Here is a 22,173-nt window from a genome sequence, read left to right as displayed (position 1 = left end):
TCTTTGCTCGCTTTGAGGACAATACAGTGCCACCGACACGGCCCGCTACCAAAACCTGCGGGCTCTCCTTCACCGCAGTCAATATGAGTAAAACATTTAAAACGTGTTAACCCTCGCAAGGCTGCCGGCCCAGACGGCATCCCTAGACGCGTCCTCAGAGCATGCGCTGACCAGCTGGCTGGTGTGTTTACGGACATATTCAATCAATCCCAATCCCAGTCTGCTGTTTCCACATGCTTCAAGAGGGCCACCATGGTTCCTGTTCCCAAGAAAGCTAAGGTAACTGAGCTAAACGACCATCGTTAGCACACACTTACATCATCATGACGTAAGTGAGGGTTTCGACCCCACCCTGTGCAACTGGGTCCTGGACTTTCTGACGGGACGCCCCCAGGTGGTGAGGTTAGGAAACAACATCTCCACCCCGCTGATCCTCAACACTGGGGCCCCACAAGGGTGCGTTCTCAGCCCTCTCCTGTATTCCCTGTTCACCCATGAATGCTTGGCCATGCAGGCCTCCAACGCAATCATCAAGTTTGCAGACGACAATACAGTGGTAGGCTTGATTACCAACAACGACGAGACGGCCTACAGGGAGGTGGTGAGGGCCCTCGGAGTGTTGTGTCAGGAAAATAACCTCACACTCGATGTCAACAAAAGGAGATGATCGTGGACTTCAGAAAACAGCAGAGGGAGCAACCCCATCCACAGGACAGTAGTGGAGAGGGTGGAAAGTTCCTCGGCGTACACATCACGGACAAACTGAAATGGTCCACCCACACAGACAGCATGGTGAAGAAGGCGCAACAGCGCCTCTTCAACCTCAGGAGGCTGAAGAAATTCGTCGTCACCAAAAACACAAACTTTTACAGATGCACAATCGAGAGCATCCTGTCGGGCTGTATCACTGCCTGGTACGGCAAATGTTCTGCTCACAACCGTAAGGCTCTCCAGAGGCTGTTGAGGTCTGCACAACGCATCACTGGGGGCAAACTCCTCGCCCTCCAGGACATCTACAGCACCCGATGTCACAGGGAGGCCAAAAAGCTCATCAAGGACAACAACCACCCGAGCCACTGCCTGTTCACCCCGCTATTATCCAGAAGGCGAGGTCAGTACAGGTGCATCAAAGCTGGGACCGAGAGACTGAAAAACAGCTTCTATCTCAAGGCCATCAGACTGTTAAACAGCCATCACTAACATTGACTGGCTGCTGCCAACATACTGACTCAAATATCTAGCCACTTGTATCACTAGTTACTTTAAACAATGACACTTTAGATAATGTTAACATACCCTACATTACTCATCTCATTTGTATATACTGTACTCTATACCATCTACTGCATCTTGCCTATGCCCTTCGACCATCACTCATCCATATATTTATATGTACATGTTCTTATTCATTCCTTTACACTTGTGTGTATAAGGTAGTTGTGAAATTGTTAGATTATTTCTTAGATATTACTGCACGGCCGGAACTAGAAGCACAAGCATTTCGCTACACTCGCATTAACATCTGCTAACCATGTGTATGTGACCAATAAAATTTGATTTGATTTTGAAGAGCTACGACGCTAATGTCACTGAGTAGACTGTCATTGATCCACAATCCATAGGTAAGACTGTACAGTGAAATAAGAATGCCCCCAATGCATATCTGAAGTATAATACATCCAGGGTGATTTCAGATGTCAAATTAACAAATTATTGTCTTTTGTTGATTTTGTATAACATTCCAACCTCATTTAGCATGATCTATTCAATTATGGCATAATTCTACTATTTGTATTCATTTGCATCACTGTCAATGACATACTTTTACTTTGAAGGCTAACCGCAAAGTCCACTATTGTGGCTAATCCTTATTGTGGCTAGCTTCACATAGATGGGTCCGACCGCCATTAATCAAATAAGAACTGTCTTATAAATTAGGGTTATTTTAGATGACACCTAGCTATATAGTTAGCTAACTAACTATATAGCTACAGAAACAGATGTCGTTATCCCATATTTCTGGGGGAAGAACATTGTTTGCATCCATGAGCTAGCTAGCTTTTTCTTTATGACCAGCACTGTAGGAGCACGAGACAACTTTACCAGAATCATAGCATACATATCGATGAATCGTTGTGACATATGAAAGTGTAATCAATGGGTAATAACTACGTAAAGAATGTATGAACGTATTAAATTATTATGTGACGTGCAGTCAAATTCAAGTCCTGGATGGTCAAATACTGTTAAAGACCCTTACGGCCTACCCCAGCAAAACCCGGACGACGCTGGGCCAATTGTGCACAGCCCTATGGGACTCCCAATCACGGCCAGATGTGATACAACCAGGGACTGTAGTGATGCCTCTTGCACTGATATGCAGTGCCTTAGACCGCTGTGTCCATGTATGTGTGTTAACTATTTAGCTGTACTAGAATGCTTAAACGGCCGCAATTAAAAATATATATTCTTATCGTTTTTTTTGTCAAGGAAAATATTGGATAGCGGTATCGGTCAAAAATGTCATATTGGTGCTTCACTAATACTTCCAAGTCATATTCTTGAAGATTAAGGTGTATAACATTTATTGGAATGACTGGAATTCTGTTAGACTTTGGTTAACGTAAAGATAATAATTAAATTGTATTATTATATGTAGTAGAAAGCGATCGGTTAGAAGAAGCCTACATAACCAACCCATAAAGTAAAATTTAAACATCCATATATGGCCAGCTATGTAAACTTTAACATAGATTTTTCCTGCAATAGATGTCGTTCAATTGGTAACATACGTTTGTCTTCTTCTAATGCCTCTTAAGGGGAAAGTAATCTAAAATTAACAGAAAGTAATCAGATTACGTTACCGAGTTTGGGTAAGCCAAAAGTTACATTAGTGATGACAATTTGACAGGTAACTTGTAGTGGATTACATTTAGAAAGTAACAGAGTTGAGATTGCCTGCAATGACAACAAGCTTAGTCCGACGATGCTGTGACACACCGCCCCAGACGGACCCTCCACCTCCAAATCGATCCCGCTCCAGAGTTCAGGCCTCGGTGTAACGCTCATTCCTCCGACGATAAACGCAAATCTGACCATCACCCTTGTTGAGACAAAACCGCGACTCGTCAATCCTGTCTGGCAAAAAGTCTGGTCCAGCCAATAGGCGACGCTGTTGTCTGTGATATCTGGTGAGGACCTGCCTTACAACAGGCCTATAAGCCCTCAGTCCAGCCTCTCTCAGCCTATTGCGGACAGTCTGAGCACTGATTGAGGGATTGTGCGTTCCTGGTGTAACTCGGGCAGTTGTTGTTGCCATCCTGTACCTGTCCCGCAGGTGTGATGTTAGGCTGTACTGATCCTGTGCAGGTGTTGTTACATCTGGTCTGCCACTGCGAGGACAATCAGCTGTCCATCCTGTCTCCCTGTAGACAATCTGCAGTCCTCATGCCTCCTTGCAGCATGCCTAAGGCACGTTCACGCAGATGAGCAGGGACCCTGGGCATCTTTCTTTTGGTGTTCTTCAGAGTCAGTAGAAAGGCCTCTTTAGTGTCCTAAATTTTCATAACTGTGACCTTAATTGCCTTGCTTGTCTGCAAGCTATTAGTGTCTTAACGACCGTTCCACGGGTGCATGTTCATTAATTGTTTATGGTTCATTGAACAAGCATGGGGAACAGTGTTTAAACCCTTTACAATGAAGATCTGTGAAGTTATTTGGGTTTTTATGTATTATAGACAGGGTATAGAAAAGGGGAAGTTTCTTTTTTTTTTAGTTTATACACACACACACACACACCTATCTGAGGCAATTTTGCAATTAGGATTCATAATATGCAATGGTTATGATAATGTAGGTATTGTTGCGCACTGTTGGCATATAGATAAATGCGCACCTTTCTTTCCAGTGTGGCCCTTGTTCTAAAAATAGCTTCTTTATTTTCATGTGAGTACTCAAATCAAAAAAGTTCAAATGCCCATCCCTATTGACAGCATCCCTTTTGATTTGAACGAAAACAAAAATACATATTTGCCCACTGTAGCAGTGCCCAGAAAGTAACTTTTTGGAACGGAATGCCAAAACATTTAAAAGATAAAAGTTGACCTATTTTGCATACCCCACAATACGAAAAGATAAACGGTTAAAATTTATATTTAAAAAAACAATCACCAACCAGTCGATCAAGGTCTATCTACAAGCTATTTCTAGTCGATCACCAAACATTTCTGTAAAAAAACTAACGATAAAGCCTTTCGTTCCTATTTTTTTATTTTATTCGTTTCACACGGTTGACAGTAGGTGCACTTGATTCAACAGCCCTAGCGCCGGGAAGGCAAAGTGTTCCCATTTTGAACCATTTCATGCGTCTTAGGGTAGAACTCCACCTACCTGATAAGCCCAGAGAGCAAATCAAGAGCACCTATAGGCCTACTGCTGGCCAATCAGTTTCTGTCTGTACAGTTTCCTCACGCCAAAGACTGTAAAAAGAAGCCTTGAACGCACAACAAAGTTGATGTCAGATTTCAAAACCAAGACTAGAGAGAGACTCAACAAATACAGCAAAGAGCTGCTATTTGAGTAATTTCATGTTTAAGTTTATTATTCAGCACTGTCAACACTTTTCTAAACGATAAAATGGGCGTTTCGATAAGCTTGCGCTATCATTATTTCCGGCTTTTGTCTTTTTAATATCAAGGAATATTACATTTCTCTCTGGTCATACGAGCAAACATGAATTTAAGCATGAGGCAGAAATAATGCAGTGCGACTTAAGTTTCACCATTAGCTGGAAGAGGAGGGACGGTGAGTCGGGTGAGAGGCAGTCTCACCGCTGCTCCCTCCCTCCCCTCAGACTGACCATCTGATGCAGGCCAACAGTCCAGTAAAAAAAATGAACTAATTATTATACTTACTCAGCTGTGGCTCACAAGTAATAGAACAAATGATCTATTCCCAGTGTGATTATATACATAAAATGTTTTAATAACCATTTCAAAATGTTCTGAGAAGAACATTGGCAGGGCAATACAAGCGGAGCCAATATGCAGTGATAATGTATTAGGCCTATGGCCTACTGCACAAACCTCATTGCTACAGAACAGCTTTTAATTGGTTAATGCTGCATAGGCTTATGTTGTTAAGTCATATCTGAGCGGTGGATCTCGTTGTCCAATTTGACTCAGTGATCTTGACTCAAAATGTTGGTGACCACTCGATTTAAAAAGCTTACAAACAGGGTTGTCAAAACTATTTTGTTTATAAAAAAACAATTGAACCCTAAACGTAAATGATGTAAAAACACAAACTCAAGATTTTTGTAGCTTAGACCCCATTTTACATCTGAGGTTTTTGTGTAGTGCCCACCATTGTTTGAGGCACAACATGCTATGCTCTTGAATAGAGGGTGTGGTGTGAAGGGTTGGTGTCTCCTAGATACGCTGGGTAAACAACAGAATTCCCAGCTCAATGAATCCCCAGGAAGGTCCCAATTAATGAACCATCTCCCTGGAAACCAGCACTTGGATTGGAGGGAAGGAAAAGATGCAGCCAGCAACATCCATGATTAGACTGACACTATGGCTTGAGATGGAGGACTGAGTGACTGAATGACTAAGTATTGATTATTCTTTCCTTCAGTATGACCAAGCTTATCTGGGGCAGAAGATAACATGAAGCTTCCTGTATTGAGTATCAGTGGAAACTGTTACAAAACCACTACTAGCTAGTCTATGCAGATATGCTATAATCTGGCATTAAAGCTTTGACTGCATTGACCCTCATTTGTGTGTTTATGTGATTGTGAAGCAAGCCTTTTGTAGATAGGCGAGGCCAGAGCATCGTGAAGCGATGTAATGCCATTGAGTAACACTGATGTGGTACAGTTTAACAAGATCGTGGCACTAAAAATCAGGCTCCCAGTGAAACTCCATGAATTGCTATTATGAAGAAGCCATTATAATTACAGTAGTGACTCCACACACCCATCCAGAACGACTCAGAAGAGGATCATGGCCAGGAAGCCCACTTCCCCAGTGTGTGATGTCCCACAGATAAGTACACGATCTTCCATCTACATGTGTTTAAATTAGTGCCGTTTTCAGTCCAGAACATGTTCTTTCTACCTGGTTTGTGCACTGAAACACTCCAATAAAGCCCACAGATAGGAACTCCATGAAGTACATGTGAAAAACCAGTGTGTGTATTTATTCTCTTCAAGAGGGGAACTCACTAATGAGCGGTCATACCCTAGCCTCCAGGCATAGTCTGTCTTCGTGCCCACACAAGAAACGCTGCCCTGTCCTTGACCCCTCAAGTCCCAACACACCAGTTCAGCTGTGACACACAACTCTGCTTCTCACACTCTGCTCTGAGAATCACTCATCACGACCCCATCTAACCATCTGCCACGACACTGCCTGCCTGCAGACCAGACTATCTCCGGGTTGGCTTTTCTCCGAGGCACAGATCTAGGATCAGCTTCACTCCCAAATCCTAACCTTAACCATTAGCGGGGAAAATACTAACCCAAGATCAGCATCTAGGGAAACGGTCACCCTATACCGACCAGCCGGCCTCTGATATAAGTGGTGAGAAGGATTATGAGGAATTAGAGGGCGTCAGTCTGTGCGTAAATGAAAATGCCCCAACGGTGCACATACTTTGACATTATCATCATCCATTTTTGGTGTAAGTGCTGACAACAAAGAGATGGGAGGTAAGGTGCTAACTGGGGGTCAAACAGGGTCTCAGCACAGTCAAGGCTTGCCTCAGTACAGCAGGTTAACATATGCACTTTAGTGCAGTGGCTGCCAGAACTTCTAAGCTCCATGTCAGGGCCCTCCAGCAGCTGCACTGTCCAGGACTAACAGGATGGGACTAACAGAGGACAAGGAGCAAGAGAGGCTGGGAGGGAGGAGACCCTTAAAATTCCGTCGCTTAAAAAACACTCAAGAAATCTGTCATTCATTTTGACATTTTTGCAGATGAAAGGTTAGTCGTGGAATTTTACATCTAACTAAGATGTTTGGTGCAGTATTTCTCAATGAAATACTATTACCAAACAGGGCTGATTAAACCATGCAACTCTTTGAATAGCTATGTCTAAAATAGAGGTCGACCGATTATGATTTTTCAACGCCGATACAGATTATTGGAGGACCCACAAAACAACAAAAAAACCCGATATCGATTAATCGTCCGATTCCTTTTTTTTTTTTTTTTTGTAATAATGACAATTACAACAATACTGAATGAACACTTATTTTAACTTAATATAATACATCAATAAAATCAATTCAGCCTCAACTAAATAATGAAACATGTTCAATTTGGTTTAAATAATGCAAAAAAACAGTGTTGGAGAAGAGAGTAAAAGTGCAATATGTGCTATGTAAGAAAGCTAACGTTTAAGTTCCTTGCTCAGAACATGAGAACATATGAAAGCTGGTGGTTCCTTTTAACATGAGTCTTCAATATTCCCAGGTAAGAAGTTTTAGATTGTAGTTATTATTAGGAATATTTCTCTCTATACCATTTGTATTTCATTAACCTTTGACTATTGGATGTTCTTATAGACACTTTAGTATTGCCAGTGTAACACTATAGCTTCCGTCCTTCTCCTCGCTCATACCTGGGCTCGAACCAGGAACACAACAACAGCCACCCTTGAAGCAGCGTTACCCATGCAGAGCAAGGGGAATAACTACTCCAAGTCTCAGAGTGAGTGACGTTTGAAACGCTATTAGCGCGCACACCGCTAACTAGCTAGCCATTTCACATCGGTTACACCAGCCTAATCTCGGGAGTTGATAGGCTTGAAGTCATAAACAGCTGCTGGCAAACGCACAAAAGTGCTGTTTGAATTAATATTTACGAGCCTGCTGGTGCCTACCATCGCTCAGTCAGACTGCTCTATCAAATCATAGACTTAGTTATAACATAATAACACACAGAAATACGCGCCTCTTAGGTCAATAATATGGTCAAATCCAGAAACCATCATCTCGAAAACAAGACGTTTATTCTTTCAGTGAGATACGGAACCGTTCCGTATTTTATCTAACGGGTGGCATCCATAAGTCTAAATATTCCTGTTACATTGCACAACCTTCAATGTTATGTCATAATTACGTAACATTCTGGCAAATTAGGCGGCCCAAACTGTTGCATATACACCGACTCTGCGTGCAATGAACGCAAGAGAAGTGACACAATTTCACCTGGTTAATATTGCCTGCTAACCTGGATTTCTTTTAGCTAAATATGCAGGTTTAAAAATATATACTTCTGTGTATTGATTTTGAGAAAGGCATTGATGTTTATGATTAGGTACACATTGGAGCAACGATACGCACCGCATCGATTATATGCAACGCAGGACACGCTAGATAAACTAGTAATATCATCAACCATGTGTAGTTAACTAGTGATTATGATTGATTGATTTTTATAAGATAAGCTAGCTAGCAACTTACCTTGGCTTACTGCATTCGAGTAACAGGTAGTCTCCTCGTGGAGTGCAATGAGAGGCAGGTGGATAGAGCGTTGGACTAGTTAACTGTAAGGTTGCAAGATTGAACCCCCCGAGCTGACAAGGTGAAAATATGTCGTTCTGCCCATGAACGAGGCAGTTAACCCACCGTTCCTAGGTCATTGAAAATAAGAATGTGTTCTTAAATAAAGAAAAAGGTCAAATCGGTGTCCAAAAATACCGATTTCCGATTGTTATGAAAATTTGATATCGGCCCTAATTAATCGGCCATTCTGATTAATCGGTTGACCTCTAGTCTAAATGTCTCCTACATTCTGCCAGCTTTGCTCCTTACCCAGGCTCCGGTTGTGTGAAACCCCCTGGAGTAAAGAGGCCGGCTTAATTAAAGTATAATGAGAATTAGAGCGCCTTCATTTTAATACTGCCAAAAATAGTGGAGTTTGATTAGTTGAAGAAAAATGTGCCTCTGTTGGAAGTTCTCGGGAACATGCGCATTTGTATGTAGCTTCTCTGTGTTTGTCGATGTGTGATTGTCTCTAGTGTGCACCATGTAAAACGGTGTGCGTGCGCGTGGCTTAGTAGCAGGCGTAAAGGTCTCTGTGTGTGTGGCCTGTTCAGCCAGGAATGTAGACTAACTAGGATCAGTGTGGTTGAGGGAGAGTTCAGGCGCACAGACAGCAGGGCAGGCAGATTGCTTCAGATTCCAGTCATTCCTGCATTTCCTCTTGCTGGCATCATGTACTACAGAGCTCAGAGGGCCATGCTGGGTTAATTACTCACAGTATACACACTCCTACTCAGAAAGATACAATACAGTACTTAGTCACTCACAAGCCTGGCTTAAGCCACCTCTCAAACAGAAAAGTAGGAGAGAATAATAGTTGTTTGCAAAAGTTAACTCTCACTATAGTACTACAACAAAATGTGTTGGATTAAAAACCCTGTCAACACTTTTCAGGAATAACTCTAGCTGCCCTTTTCAAACCATTTTGAACAGATTTCCAAGAACCAGAGTGAACAACTGTGACGTAGCGGGACACAGACATTATGTAAAAGGGTTCAGTGCTCAGAGCAAAACACTTTCATTGCAGTGTTCCTGCTACATTGAAGGATGAAAATATATGCTTTGGGGGGGGGGGGGGGTATAGGATATATGGGTGGGCTCTATTGTGTGATCGCAGAAAATCAATGGCATATCTCCTGCCCATCTCATTAGTTGATGCTTATTATTCATTGACGCATATAAGCTACACTAAGCCAAAAATATAATCGCAACATGCAACAATTTCAAAGACTTCTGTTACACGTCATAATAGGAAATCAGTCAACTGAAATAAATTAATTAGACCCTAAGCTATGGATTTCAAAAGTGGCAATACAGAGGGCCCTCTGGGTTAAATTGAGGACAACAAATACTTTGACATTAAAAATGTTTGTTACGATTCTATTGTATGTTACATGCCATGTACCAGCTGTGTATCTATTCATGGGGTGGTGTGGAATCCTTAATGCTGCACACCTATAAGGCCCGGCGAGCAAAGATATTTTGTCAGACCAAGCATTTCGTTAGGGCACGACTCACATCCACCTGAGACCGGTCAGTGTCAGGCAGGTCACTGCACTTGACCAATGAGGCCTAAGACCGACTTTAAATACCCAAACCAACACACAGAGAAACAAAGAGCGTGAGAGAATGATGTCACATTGCGAGGCCACCATGAGTCCATGTCCCCCAATCCCTGTCTCTGTGTAGTTAGCTAGTGGTCCTATGGCACATCATTCCTATCGGTGCGCACCATCCGTGCACACAGATGCTCTCTGCTATCGCTAACACCAGCTTCCCGTCACCACCGCCATGGCCCATTGTTTACCTTGGTGGTGGTGACTGAGGGGCAGAGTGCAGGAGGAAAGTCATGAGATTTACAACAGATGTATACAAGTGCCAGTCTATGGTTGACACTGCCCTGAGAGGATTAATGAGCATTAGCATTACTATCAGGCTGGTTTCGGTGTCATCTGTTTACCGGGGGAAAAAGGGTACGACTTCTACGGGAGGGTTAGTCTGCGCACACGCGCCACCCAGAACGCCTGCAGCAGTATCTCCCTAGGGCTTGCAGGGCTCTTAGCACAGAGACAGCCTCCCTGGCTGGATGTTCTCCACCCGACACCATCACTCAGGCTGTCTGGCTGCTCTGTGGTGGGGGTGGGGGGTTCATCCATCTCCGGAATAAATAAAAAACATCTCCAAATGGAAGGGCGGGGCAGGATGTGGGACCAGCTGGTCATCATCTCAGACAAAGGAACCTGTTGAATGTGCTATTGCATTAGAGGAACCTCTACCTCTTTCACAATGCTTCTCCACTGGCTCCTCACTTCTGGTTACCTTTCACATACTTGGCTCTTCTGAGAAGTGGGACACAGCTTTCGGATTGTGCACACACACACACAATGAGGACGTTCGACTTCGATTTGACTTAAGGATTGGCCAGTGCAGACTTTTCTCTCAGCAGCAGTCTCAATGTCAGCCTTGAGAGATCCATAAAACCAAACTACATCAAAAGAAATGCAGACTAAAGGAAGAGTCCTTTGGGGTACTTTCCCATGCTTCTGGGAAACTTACTGCCTTGAGAGACAAACGGAGCCAGGGGAAGGGGGGAACTAATGTGGGTTTACCGCAGGGAGGACCAGGGGCAGGTGTGATTTATCACCAGGCATGGCCTAGTTCAGCTAACAGAGTCACAGAGGCTGGAATAGAGGGGAAAATACAAATCTGTACAGCACTTTATGGAATCAGGATCTGCACAGTGTAGGCCTAGGCTAGGTCTCGAGATTCTGGCAGAGAACCACTTCTTATGCCTGGCCAGACATTAGGATATACTTTAATGCTGAACTTCTGGAGCTAAAAAAAAGGAGGGGGGGGGTTCTGTGTATTTTCAAGTGGAGCCCCTGTGGGTCATTAAAGATGATACTTTCTGGGAGAGGGCTAGGTTGGAAGTGGTTTCATTTTGAAGGCATGTTCCTCCTGAAATATTAAAGGGAATATGTACACCTCCATTAGGTTAAAGGGAGGGAGATGGGATGAATGGATATGTGGTTGTTCGGATCTCATATCTGCAAACAAAACACAATGCTGATGTGTGAAAGACTGACTGCTCTTCGCTCAAACAAATGACTCATATCGATAAAAGAAAAACAATGGAAACGGTTACATGGCATTCAGTAATAGCAGAGCCAAGTGGACCCAAAGTCCATCCGGGTGCATTGTTTTCATGGTGTGAATTGTTTGTCAATGTTTCGCTATTAGGGATGTAACGATTCACATTCGGTCTCGATTCAAAATGTTTAAGATTTGACTATTGGTCCGCAGATCCCAAACGGATCCAAGTATAGCATGCATCAGTCAGAAATCGATTCGAAAGTTACAAATCGCAATTCACTAACCTTTTGCTCATGTTACTTTCTACCTTTAGAAAATACATAATATTTTGTGACAACTGACGCTTCTGCTTCATCAATGTCGAACTAAGCATGTAACTGTGTTGTCAGTCATTGATCTACGAGTTATTTTGCATGCCAAACAACCCAAGGAAATATCAGTAGCCTACTCAAACTGCCCCGACTTGATGCACTGCCCCACCCCGAAATATCAGCAGCCTACTCAAACTGCCCCGCTTCGCGCACTGTCCCACTTCGTCTTTGCAGCATGCAGGCAAAGTGCCTTGTCCTTGCTAGCATGAAAAGGAAGAGCAGGTAAAGCTGTCCAAAAGCTTGGGGGATGAGCGATCCGCTTTACATGACCGGTTCATCTTCAATCATTGACAGAGACGATTGCCCACGAGAAGGTCTAATGACCCTCTGCTTCTCAGAGACACACTGGAGATAGAGGAGTGCTGAAACTGACTAATTCCATTCAGTGTTTTTTTTTCTTCATTCGCATTAGGAGGCAGTGTTATTTGGTAAAACCACTGAGGAGCCCTACTTAGCAGCAACACAAAAGACGCATTAAGGAATAGTGAGGATTAAGCGTTGCGTAATGACAAAACAGAGCTGGGGCTTGATGTTAAGGGCCCAGAACACATGGGCGTGAGTTGGAATTCCCGACTGCGCTCTCCAAGGGTCCTTCTGGGTTCTGTATAGTAAAGGGGTGTAATCATTATGCCTAGAATTAACACCCGCCACCTGCATTGGTGGGTCTATTTCACCAGCCACGTTGGCGGGTGGTCAGGGCTCCAGTTTGTGAATAAAAATAGTCAAGTATGATCACATTAATAGTAACAAATGCTGCAGTAGCTGTTTTCAAAGTATTTCCACAGTTTAGTTTCCTAGCTGGTAAATTAATTACACAAAATCAAAGAACTACGAATCCTATATACTGTCTGGCTGGGGGCTGTGCGCACGTGAAGAGCTGAGTGAAAAATACATTTTTAGAAGCGCTGTGCACAGGCATAAAAGTTTGTCTAATATACTTGAAACAAAGTGATACTTTGTCCTTGTTTCTTGGCTATTTACATTGTTTTGTTCACTAGGCTAAGTTGTTTTTCTGTTTGAGTTTCAATTGCTAGTGAAGAGAAGCTTCTACTAATCAGACTCAACCTCACAGGAACAAAGTAATACATTTTACTAGTAATACATATGTTTTAGAAACATTACAAAGCATGCTAATCCGTTTGGTGTAATTTTTGCAAAAGAAAATTGGGGGGCTGCCTCTGTGGCTGATGGACCAAAAAGTACATTTTATGCCATGGTTGCAATAGTTTTGCATCCGAAACAGTTTATTCCAAATATAAAATTCTAGAGAGTTTCTATTGGACAAATTCAGGTATGTTCCTCCCCGTTGGGGCTCAAGAAACACACAGTGAGTCTAAGACCCTGTCAGGGCATCTGAATCTCCATCTGTTCACACTGTTAAACCCCCTTCCAAAACCTATACAGAAAATCTACCCCTCTAAACTCCACAGCACAATCCCCATTATAGTACTAATTTGTCTCATTGCATAGTACATCCAATTTTCCTTCTGACTGTACGGAGAATATTAATGCCTCATGGGTTGTGTGTGCCAAATGTCATTGAGCATTGCTCAAGCAGACTTGGAAAAACTCAAGTTGACAGCTTTGGGTACAGACATTGGGTCTGTGTACGGAGTACTGGCTTTAGGTTTGCTGCAGAGTGGCCAATCTCCACAGTGACTTTTGTGAAGGTGGAGTGTGCCAATTATTGTCAATGAGAGCTGGAACACTTGGCGGTGCAATAACACCCACAATCTCTCCATTCGGTCACCACCGTAGGCTGTTACCAGGAGAGGTGTCTGTGGTAGTTGAAAAAGTAAAGGCAATTGAAATCATAACTGAAAAGATGCTTTTCTTTGGGGTAAATCCATTTGAATTCAATCGCTTTTTGACAGCATCCCTTAGGATTCAAACAAAACTTTCCATGCATGCTTGCCCAAAGAGAATGTTAGAAAGTGACTTTTTGGACCTGAATGTCAAAACTTTGAGGAGATAAAGGTGCTCAATGTTGACCCATTTTGCATACCCCACACTGGAAAAGATAAACAGTTGAGTTTGATATAATTTAAAAGCTTACAAACAACGTTGTCAAACTAATTTTTTTTTTTTTAAATAAAGAATTCTATTATTTTTTTTTTACCTTTAAAGAGATTCTGCATTACTTTTGTATACTTTTTAGCCAGTAGTTCTGAAAGTAGTGTTCATGACCAAAAAGTGGTTCCCAGAAATTGTGCACTACGTCACATGCAGTATGTGCAGATATGTGCATGTCATTGCTCGCTCTCTCTCACTCTGGTGTGTGTGCCTCTTGCTAGCTGTCACTCATATGGCGAAGGGCTCATTGGTTGAACTCTACTTGCTAGGGGGCTGGCCCACATGGGAGAAAATGGCGCAGCAGTTTTCAGAAAAGTCGCTTTCAAACTAGGGATTTAGTGGCTAATTGAGGTAAAACAGTAATTCTGCTCATAGATTATGCATTTATGAACTACATATTGATACATCCTGCCCAATATGGATTTTCTTTTTTTAACATAGTAATCACCAAAGTTCTGGAGCATGTCTTTCACGTCAATGATCTAAAAACACATCAATTCAAAAACATATCCATATTCACATGCTGCATTTTAGACCCTTACTTCACATGATTTGGGGTTTTTGTGCTGTGCCAGGCCTCAGTTGAGACGCAACATGCTCTTGAACACAGGGGGGGGCGTTATTTCAAACATAGAATTCATGGAATGGACCTATCCCTTCAGACCAGGGTTTCCTTTAGCTGGTAATAGCCGAGCATACAGATAGAGCCTAGTTGAAGCGAAAATGTGTCAGACAAAGCGAGTGCTGCTCCTACAGCTTCTGTTCCTGCTGGAATGAAACGTGCTTTTATATGCCAATCATTGCGCAACAATTCTAAATTAAATTGTGTGTTAAAAACAGTTATGATAACTGTAGAGAGCTAGAGATGCCATGAATAGCCATCATAGCATGACAAGGAGATACCAAAAGAGATGAATGAGAGCTCACGATTCTATTATGGTTTGAGCATTCACCATTATTGCCATGTTGTCTCCACACGGCCTATTATGGGTCTGACCTCTGATGGCCCCCTCTCTCTCCGAAGCCTTTCTATAAATGCAGGCAAGGGGACCATATGCTTTGTGTCTGCACGCAACACAGCCACCTGCTCTGTCACACCACATTTGTGTCTCTCGGCTAAATACAGTGCCGTGTTAGTGGTCCTGAGTGTATGCCTTCTGCCAGCCTCACGGTCCCCTGCACCGACAGGCCCTCCCTTCAGTGACTGGGCCCAGTCATGCTGAGTCAAGCAGATCAGGCGATGCACCCTTAGATACAGCCCCCCACCTCACCCTTGATCTGTGTCAGGAAACCCCAGTCAGCATCTGGCCGAACTAGCAGCTGGGTTGAATATTAAACAACTGGATGTCTGCGTGTGCTTTTGTGAGTCCTAGAGCAACACCCTCCTCTCCCTTTATTTGTCTGTGTCCTTCCTCCAGTGAACATAGGGGCCTGAGCCAAGTCTCAGCCCGCTCAGCTTAGTCATAAACAGAGCTTTTTGGTCAAGTCGGCACAAACAGCCACACACACGGTCCCTCTCATCCCTGTTATGTCCATGTACAAAACTCAGATAAAAGGTGAGTGACATTTTAAGAGCGAGTGCAACTGAGGTCTTGGTTGACAAATCAGATTGTGTTTTTCACTGGATTAGATTGTGAACAATTGCATTCTCTCTGCTAACTTAAGTAATAAATGCAATTTGTGATTCATTACCTTACGTACTGGAGCTTGCATATCTTAATATAATGGCCTGGGACTCAGGGCATGACTCAAGTGGTAGACTGTCAACAGCCTAAGCAGAATACTTAGGCCTAGAAGTGACTACTTACACAGGTATTCAAACTCTCTAGAGATTATTGTGGACCTGCACACTTCAGTAGACTTTGCCATCTTAGCATAGCTTCTTATGACCTTGGGTTTGTCGACACGACAGAAGAACTACTGGTGACTGTGCCACTCTCCCCACCACCACCTAGCCATGTCTGAGAGCATGTCTCAGCATTTCTGAGCCGCAACACATCTCTGATGAACTTGATGTCCATTATCTTGCACAGCCATTCCCTTATCCCATAGCAGAACAATGAACACAGCGGCATAATGAGGCGAAAGTCAGGTCACTCTTACGTCCCAGTGCTCTGGTGTAAATGAGTGTTGGAAGCTGGAGGGGAACATAATGCACAGCCAAATAACCTTCCTGCTCCCCTAAAAATAAACATGAGGGGCATGCCAGCAGAGCTTATGTCATTTGTCATGTAGGAGTAGTGTGAATGGGTTTCCAATCCCACCGGCCTGTGCCGTTACTGCGGGCAACGTAGTGCAGGCCAGCGGACTCCTTTCATCCGCTGAGTCCGTCTGCACATTTGATATCATGCAGCATATGCCTACTCCACTCTGAAGCAGGAGCCTCCTCTGCTTGACTCCACACAGCAAGCATCAAGGAAGGCAGAGACCCGTTTCTCCTCTGATTTCTATTCTCTGCTCTTATCAATGTGCTGTCAGCTGACAATGTGCTGTCAGCTGCTCTGAGCAGCCAGCCTGATGGTACACACCTCTCTCAGCTACTTTGATGACACATGCATGGGGATTAACCATTGACAAGAATAAGAGGACATTAAAGGTAGCATCATACCTTCCCGCGTATACAGTCTTAGCCCCCAGAATATGAAAGTAGCCACAACACTCACCCAATATGGTGTTTGGAATTTTAAGTAAAGGCATTTAAACCCCTTTCTAAATAAACAGTATGTTGTTCCTGCGTGACGGGATTAGTTAGTTAATATGCTCAGTTAATTATACTGATGTTGCCAGATGTTTATAGCAGGCAAAGTAAATCAAAACATCAGCCACCTGTTCCATGGGGGTTGCTCGCGGTTGCATGCATTGATAGAGTGGAGATCATTCCGCTAGCCTTGATTTGACCATGCATAATGGTTTGGATAGCCAGGATAGGCCACAATGTGCTAATGAAAATCACTGGTTGCTTACCTTGGGTAGTTCTCGGAGTTGGTTAGCGTCGAGGAGAAGCTCCTCCAGACTGCGGCTGTAGCGAAATATCTCGTCGGGGACATTTTGCAAATTACAATGTCGCTTGTCCACCGACTCGACGTGGCGGTTACAACGCCACAAAGGGATACACTTCAGCATGTCCGGCCGCCGTTATCGATTTGGTTGCCGGCGTTACTCAGCATAGGAGAGAGAAACGGGGAAAGGTTGTGGGGGGGAGGGATAGGAAAATGTATACAAATATCGACGTGACAGATGAGTGGGACTATCGAAATCCCGCTGCTCCCGCGTCGAACCAAAAGGGGGAGGCCAAATCCAGTTAAAACCAGGGACACAGAAATCATTCGTCTCGTCAATTGATATCCAAAATTGAGTCTTTTGTTGGCTCTCAGCGACTTAAATCCAACATAAATGTGATAATTACATATTTTTTTAAATACGATTATTAGCTTCCGTGTTTGGAGTCAGTCTCATTAAAATTATATACGGTTTGCTAATAATCTAAAAAAAAAAAACAGGCACTTTAAAACAAACTAACGTTCTCATTTCCATAGTTCTGACAATGCAGTCCAGCCACCATTAACGTTAGCTACTAGGACTAGACGGTTTGCTATTTGATACAAGGAAGCTGGCCTGTCTAGCAAGATGGCTAGCTTACTAAGCAAATATTATACGGTTCCCCGTTACAAATGTGTGTTATGTTGCTCAATGCGAGAATGCTGATCGGTAAAATATGACAGGCTGTTGCATTATCGGAAATAGTCCCATGTAGGCACACTGAATGGCCTCTCGAAGTTACGTCTGGAGGGATGGAACTCGTCTGCTGTATTGTGTCGCTAACGTTACTAGCTTGTGAGCACTCGTGCCTCTTTAGACTACGGATACAAACTTGCAGTTTAACGATCTACCAAATTCGAAACCAATTCTGGGCAGTCTTTCAAAAGCTGTATGCACTGAAAACAATAACCAGAAGTGACACGTGTAAAGGAACAACTATTGAACCCACAATATCAACAATCGTATGATTTTTCCCTCCCTCCTTGAGCCAGGCCGGTGGGGGTGTGTGAGGCTGGGCAGGGCCAAACTGGAGGTTACCACTGCTTTTGTGACTTAGCTGTGCACGACTGGGATGCCACGAAAAACAAGTCCGAGATGTTTGGATTTTTGACTGCTTATTTTAGCGAACATTGAAGAAATCCTCTGTCGCAAAATATTCCGCTCGGGAGTTTCCTCACTCAGACCGGGTGTGTGGCGAAATAAGAATGTGGTGGCGATCGCTGACCACTGACTCCTCCCTATTGATGTTGGAGCTGGGTGCGCTCGATTTACAACTGACACCTCACACGCATGCCTAGTGCCTACTCAGAATTTCCTTCATATTTTGCTAGAATGAATAGACATCCAAATCAAAGTTGCTAGAATGAATAGAGATGATATCGGCCTTAGTTTTTTGGAGGACAACTGCTGCCCGACACTGATAGGACTGCATACGCCGGTCAGCGCAACCACACATATCCAGGAAAATAAAATCAAGTGCATCAATTTTGTCCTTCTCCCTCCCTCCCTCCCCTGGCAAACACCCAAGCTGCAAATAGGTAATAGCGACCCCAAGGGGCTAGGAGGTATTCAATATAACTTTTAGAAGAGGGTTGGCTTTATTCTGGAATGGCTCTTTGATGTTGTTGGCACAATGTGTCAATAATAATACTGAAGAGGGCTGTGTTTCTCACTCAAACACCCACATGCGCCGCCCCCTTCCATTAAAACAATTGAATTTTCTATTTCAAACACATTTTCAAGTTCACCCCCCAAAAAAAAAAAAAGAGAGAGAAGAATGAAACCCGTCGCACAACTTCTGAGCGAATATTGCATCAACCGGAGTCCTGTGTGTCCAGACCTGTGTGGTCACAGCTCACCCGAGGGTCGCGTCAGCCAGGCCAGGTTGGCTTTATGTTAAAGATTGAAAAAGCTCTACTTTTGTTGCTTAATAAATTGCCTCATCTAGCGGTAATGAAAGCGAAGTAGACAGACTGCACAGCCGAATTCAGCAAATGCGTAATGTAATAACACAAGTTTGCGAAAGCGGGTCCGATGACAGGTGGATACAGTGCCAGTCAAAAGTTTGGACACACCTACTCATTCACGGGGTTTTCTTTATTTTTTACTATTATTCTACAATGTAGAATTGAAATGCATTGTAGAATAATAGTGAAGACATCAAGACTATGAAATAACACAAAGAAACATGTAGTAACCAAAAAAGTGTTAAACAAATCAAAATATATATTTTTAGATTCTTCAAAGTAGCCACCCTTTGCCTTGATGACAGCTTTGCACACTCTTGGCTTTCTCTCAACCAGCTTCAGTTTTATCTAAATCTCTTCATTCAAAGACTCAATCATGGACACTTTTACTGACAGTTGTGGCTGATTTGCATGATGTGTTGTTGTCTCTACCTTCTTGCCCTTTGTGCTGTTGTCTGTGCCAAATAATGTTTGTACCATGTTGTGCTGCTGCCATGTTGTGTTGCTACCATGCTGTTGTCATGTGTTGCTGCCATGACATGTTGTTGTCTCAGGTCTCTCTTTATGTAGTGTTGTCTCTCTTGTCTTGATGTGTGTTTTGTCCTATGGTTTTATTTTATTTTTAATTCCAGCCCTCGTCCCTGCAGGAGGCCTTTTGCCGTTTGGTAGGCCGTCATTGTAAATAAGAATTTGTTCTTAATTGACTTGCCTAGTTAAAAAAGGTCACATAACATTTTTTTTAAATACAAATTAGGTAGTCCCTGGAATGCATTTTTAATTAACAGGTAGGCCTTGTTAAAGGTTAATTGGTGAAATTTCATCCTTCTTAATGCTCTTGAGCTAATCAGTTGTGTTGTGACAAGGTAGGGGTGGTATACAGAAGGTAGCCCTATTTGGTAAGCTGCAGAGGATACGTTCATTAGAGATACCATACTCAGAAATTGCAGCCCAAATAAATGCTTCACAGAGTTCAAGCAACAGACACATCTCAACATCAACTGTTCAGAGGAGACTGGGTGAATCAGGCCTTCATGGTCAAATTGCTGCAAAGAAACCCCTACATAAAGGACACCAATAATAAGAAGATACTTGCTTCTTAACATGAGCAATGGACATTAGACTGGTGGAAATCTGTCCTTTGGTCTGATGAGTCAAAATTTGAGATTTTTGGTTCCAACCGCTGTCTTTGTGAGACGTGGAGTATGTATGGTTCCCACCGTGAAGCATGGAGGAGGAGGTGTGATGGTGTGGGGGTGTTTTGCTGGTAACACTGTCTGTGATTTATTTAGAATTCAAGGCAATCTTAACCTGCATGGCTACCACAGCATTCTGCAGCAATACGCCATCCCATCTGGTTTGCACTTAGTGGGACGATCATTTGTTTTTCAACAGGAAAATGACCAAACACACCTCCAGGCTGTGTAAGGGCTATTTGACCAAGAAGGAGAGTGATGGAGTGCTGCATCAGATGACCTGGCATCCACAATCACCCGACCTCAATCCAATTGAGATGGTTTGGGATGAGTTGGACCGCAGAGTGAAGGAAAAGTAGCCAACAAGTGCTCAGCATATGTGGGAACTCCTTCAAGACTGTTGGAAAAGCATTTCAGGTGAAGCTGGAATGGCAAGAGTGTGCAATCATGGTAGACAGTTACCAACAAGTTTTCAGGCATAATTTGCAAATATATGATCAAGCTACGACCAATAAATTATTTAACCTTGAAAAAAAGAGCCTCCAGAATCTACAGACAGTAAAATAGCCTTAAAACTGTGGGAATTTCATACATACAAATAACTTTAGAGGTTATATTCCCATGTACTAAATAAAAATAATAATGAAAATGGTTTGCGTTATATGCAGTAGGAGCGAATGTGCCTACTATGGTCTTGCACATATGGTCTTGCTCTATGGTCTTGCTCTAGCCAACAGCTGGCAGATACAGTGTGGGTTGGGTACATACAAACTGTACCTAGGTTTCCATCCAATTGGCGACAGATTTTCATGCGAATATTCTAAAATCTTCTTAAAGAAAAGGTGCGTATTTTCCCACCAGTGGTGTGTTTAATTTATGGAGGACCACAAACAATATCATCGCGTGACTTCAGATCTACTTCAACATGATGGTCATTATATCAATATTTGCTGCATAAAAGTGTTTCCACAGGTATTTATCGCATAATTAATTTTACAGACAGAAAGATCCCACCATGTCAAAAGAACAAATGATCTGTTGGCATTTATTAAATAATATGGAATCACCCTGTTTCAATCAATCAATAAAATTGTATTTGTCAATTGTGCCGAATACAACAGGTGTAGAGCCCTTTCCCAACAATGCAGAGTTAAAAACTATGAACAAAGGAAATAGTAACACAATACAATAACAATAACAAGGCTATATACAAGGAGTCCCGGTATGGAGTCAATGTGCAGGGGTATGGAGTCAATGTGCAGGGGTATGGAGTCAATGTGCAGGGGTATGGAGTCAATGTGCAGGGGTATGGAGTCAATGTGTAGGGGTATGGAGTCAATGTGCAGGGGTATGGAGTCAATGTGCAGGGGTATGGAGTCAATGTGCAGGGGTATGGAGTCAATGTGTAGGGGTATGGAGTCAATGTGCAGGGGTATGGAGTCAATGTGCAGGGGTATGGAGTCAATGTGCAGGTGTGTTCCGGAGTTCCAAATTGAGCAGCTGCTGAAAAATGAGCTCCTGTATATATTGAGATTTAAATGGTTTTTTAGAGTGAAGTACATCGAAAAAATCAAGAGAAAACTGCAAGACTCAATAGAAGACAAAACAAGGAACAAACCAAAAAGACAGGCTTTTGAAGAAGTAACTATTTTTCATAAAATTGTACAGTTATCTTAGCTAGCTGAATTGCTAGCTGAATTGTTTACTTGTTGCTAAGCAGTTGCTAGGGACTCTCCTGGAAGAAGCTAGCTAGCTTACAAAGAATAACAACAAAAAATATCTAGTTAACAGAAGAAAGGAAGACAAAATAAGGACAGAAGAAAAAGGAAAAGAAAAAGGACAACAAAGTGAAACCTCTAAAGAAACAAGAGACCATAATACA

The 22,173-nt window shown here is 42.9% G+C and overlaps 1 protein-coding gene across 1 annotated transcript in view; it reads right to left on the bottom strand.

Annotated features, from left to right (window-relative positions):
- Positions 1 to 18,317, bottom strand: part of LOC115105190 (protein scribble homolog) — a 134,791-nt gene extending 116,474 nt beyond the window's left edge. Inside the window, 1 exon segment of the mRNA XM_065007162.1 lies at positions 17,057 to 18,317. Coding sequence (XP_064863234.1) covers positions 17,057 to 17,215 — 159 coding nt within the window. The 5' untranslated portion in view covers positions 17,216 to 18,317.
- Between the last annotated feature and the right edge of the window lie 3,856 nt (positions 18,318 to 22,173).

Source organism: Oncorhynchus nerka, linkage group LG22, assembly GCF_034236695.1.
Source record: "Oncorhynchus nerka isolate Pitt River linkage group LG22, Oner_Uvic_2.0, whole genome shotgun sequence".
In the NCBI taxonomy this organism is placed as follows: Eukaryota; Metazoa; Chordata; class Actinopteri; order Salmoniformes; family Salmonidae; genus Oncorhynchus; species Oncorhynchus nerka.
This window is presented reverse-complemented; position numbering and strand designations above follow the sequence as displayed.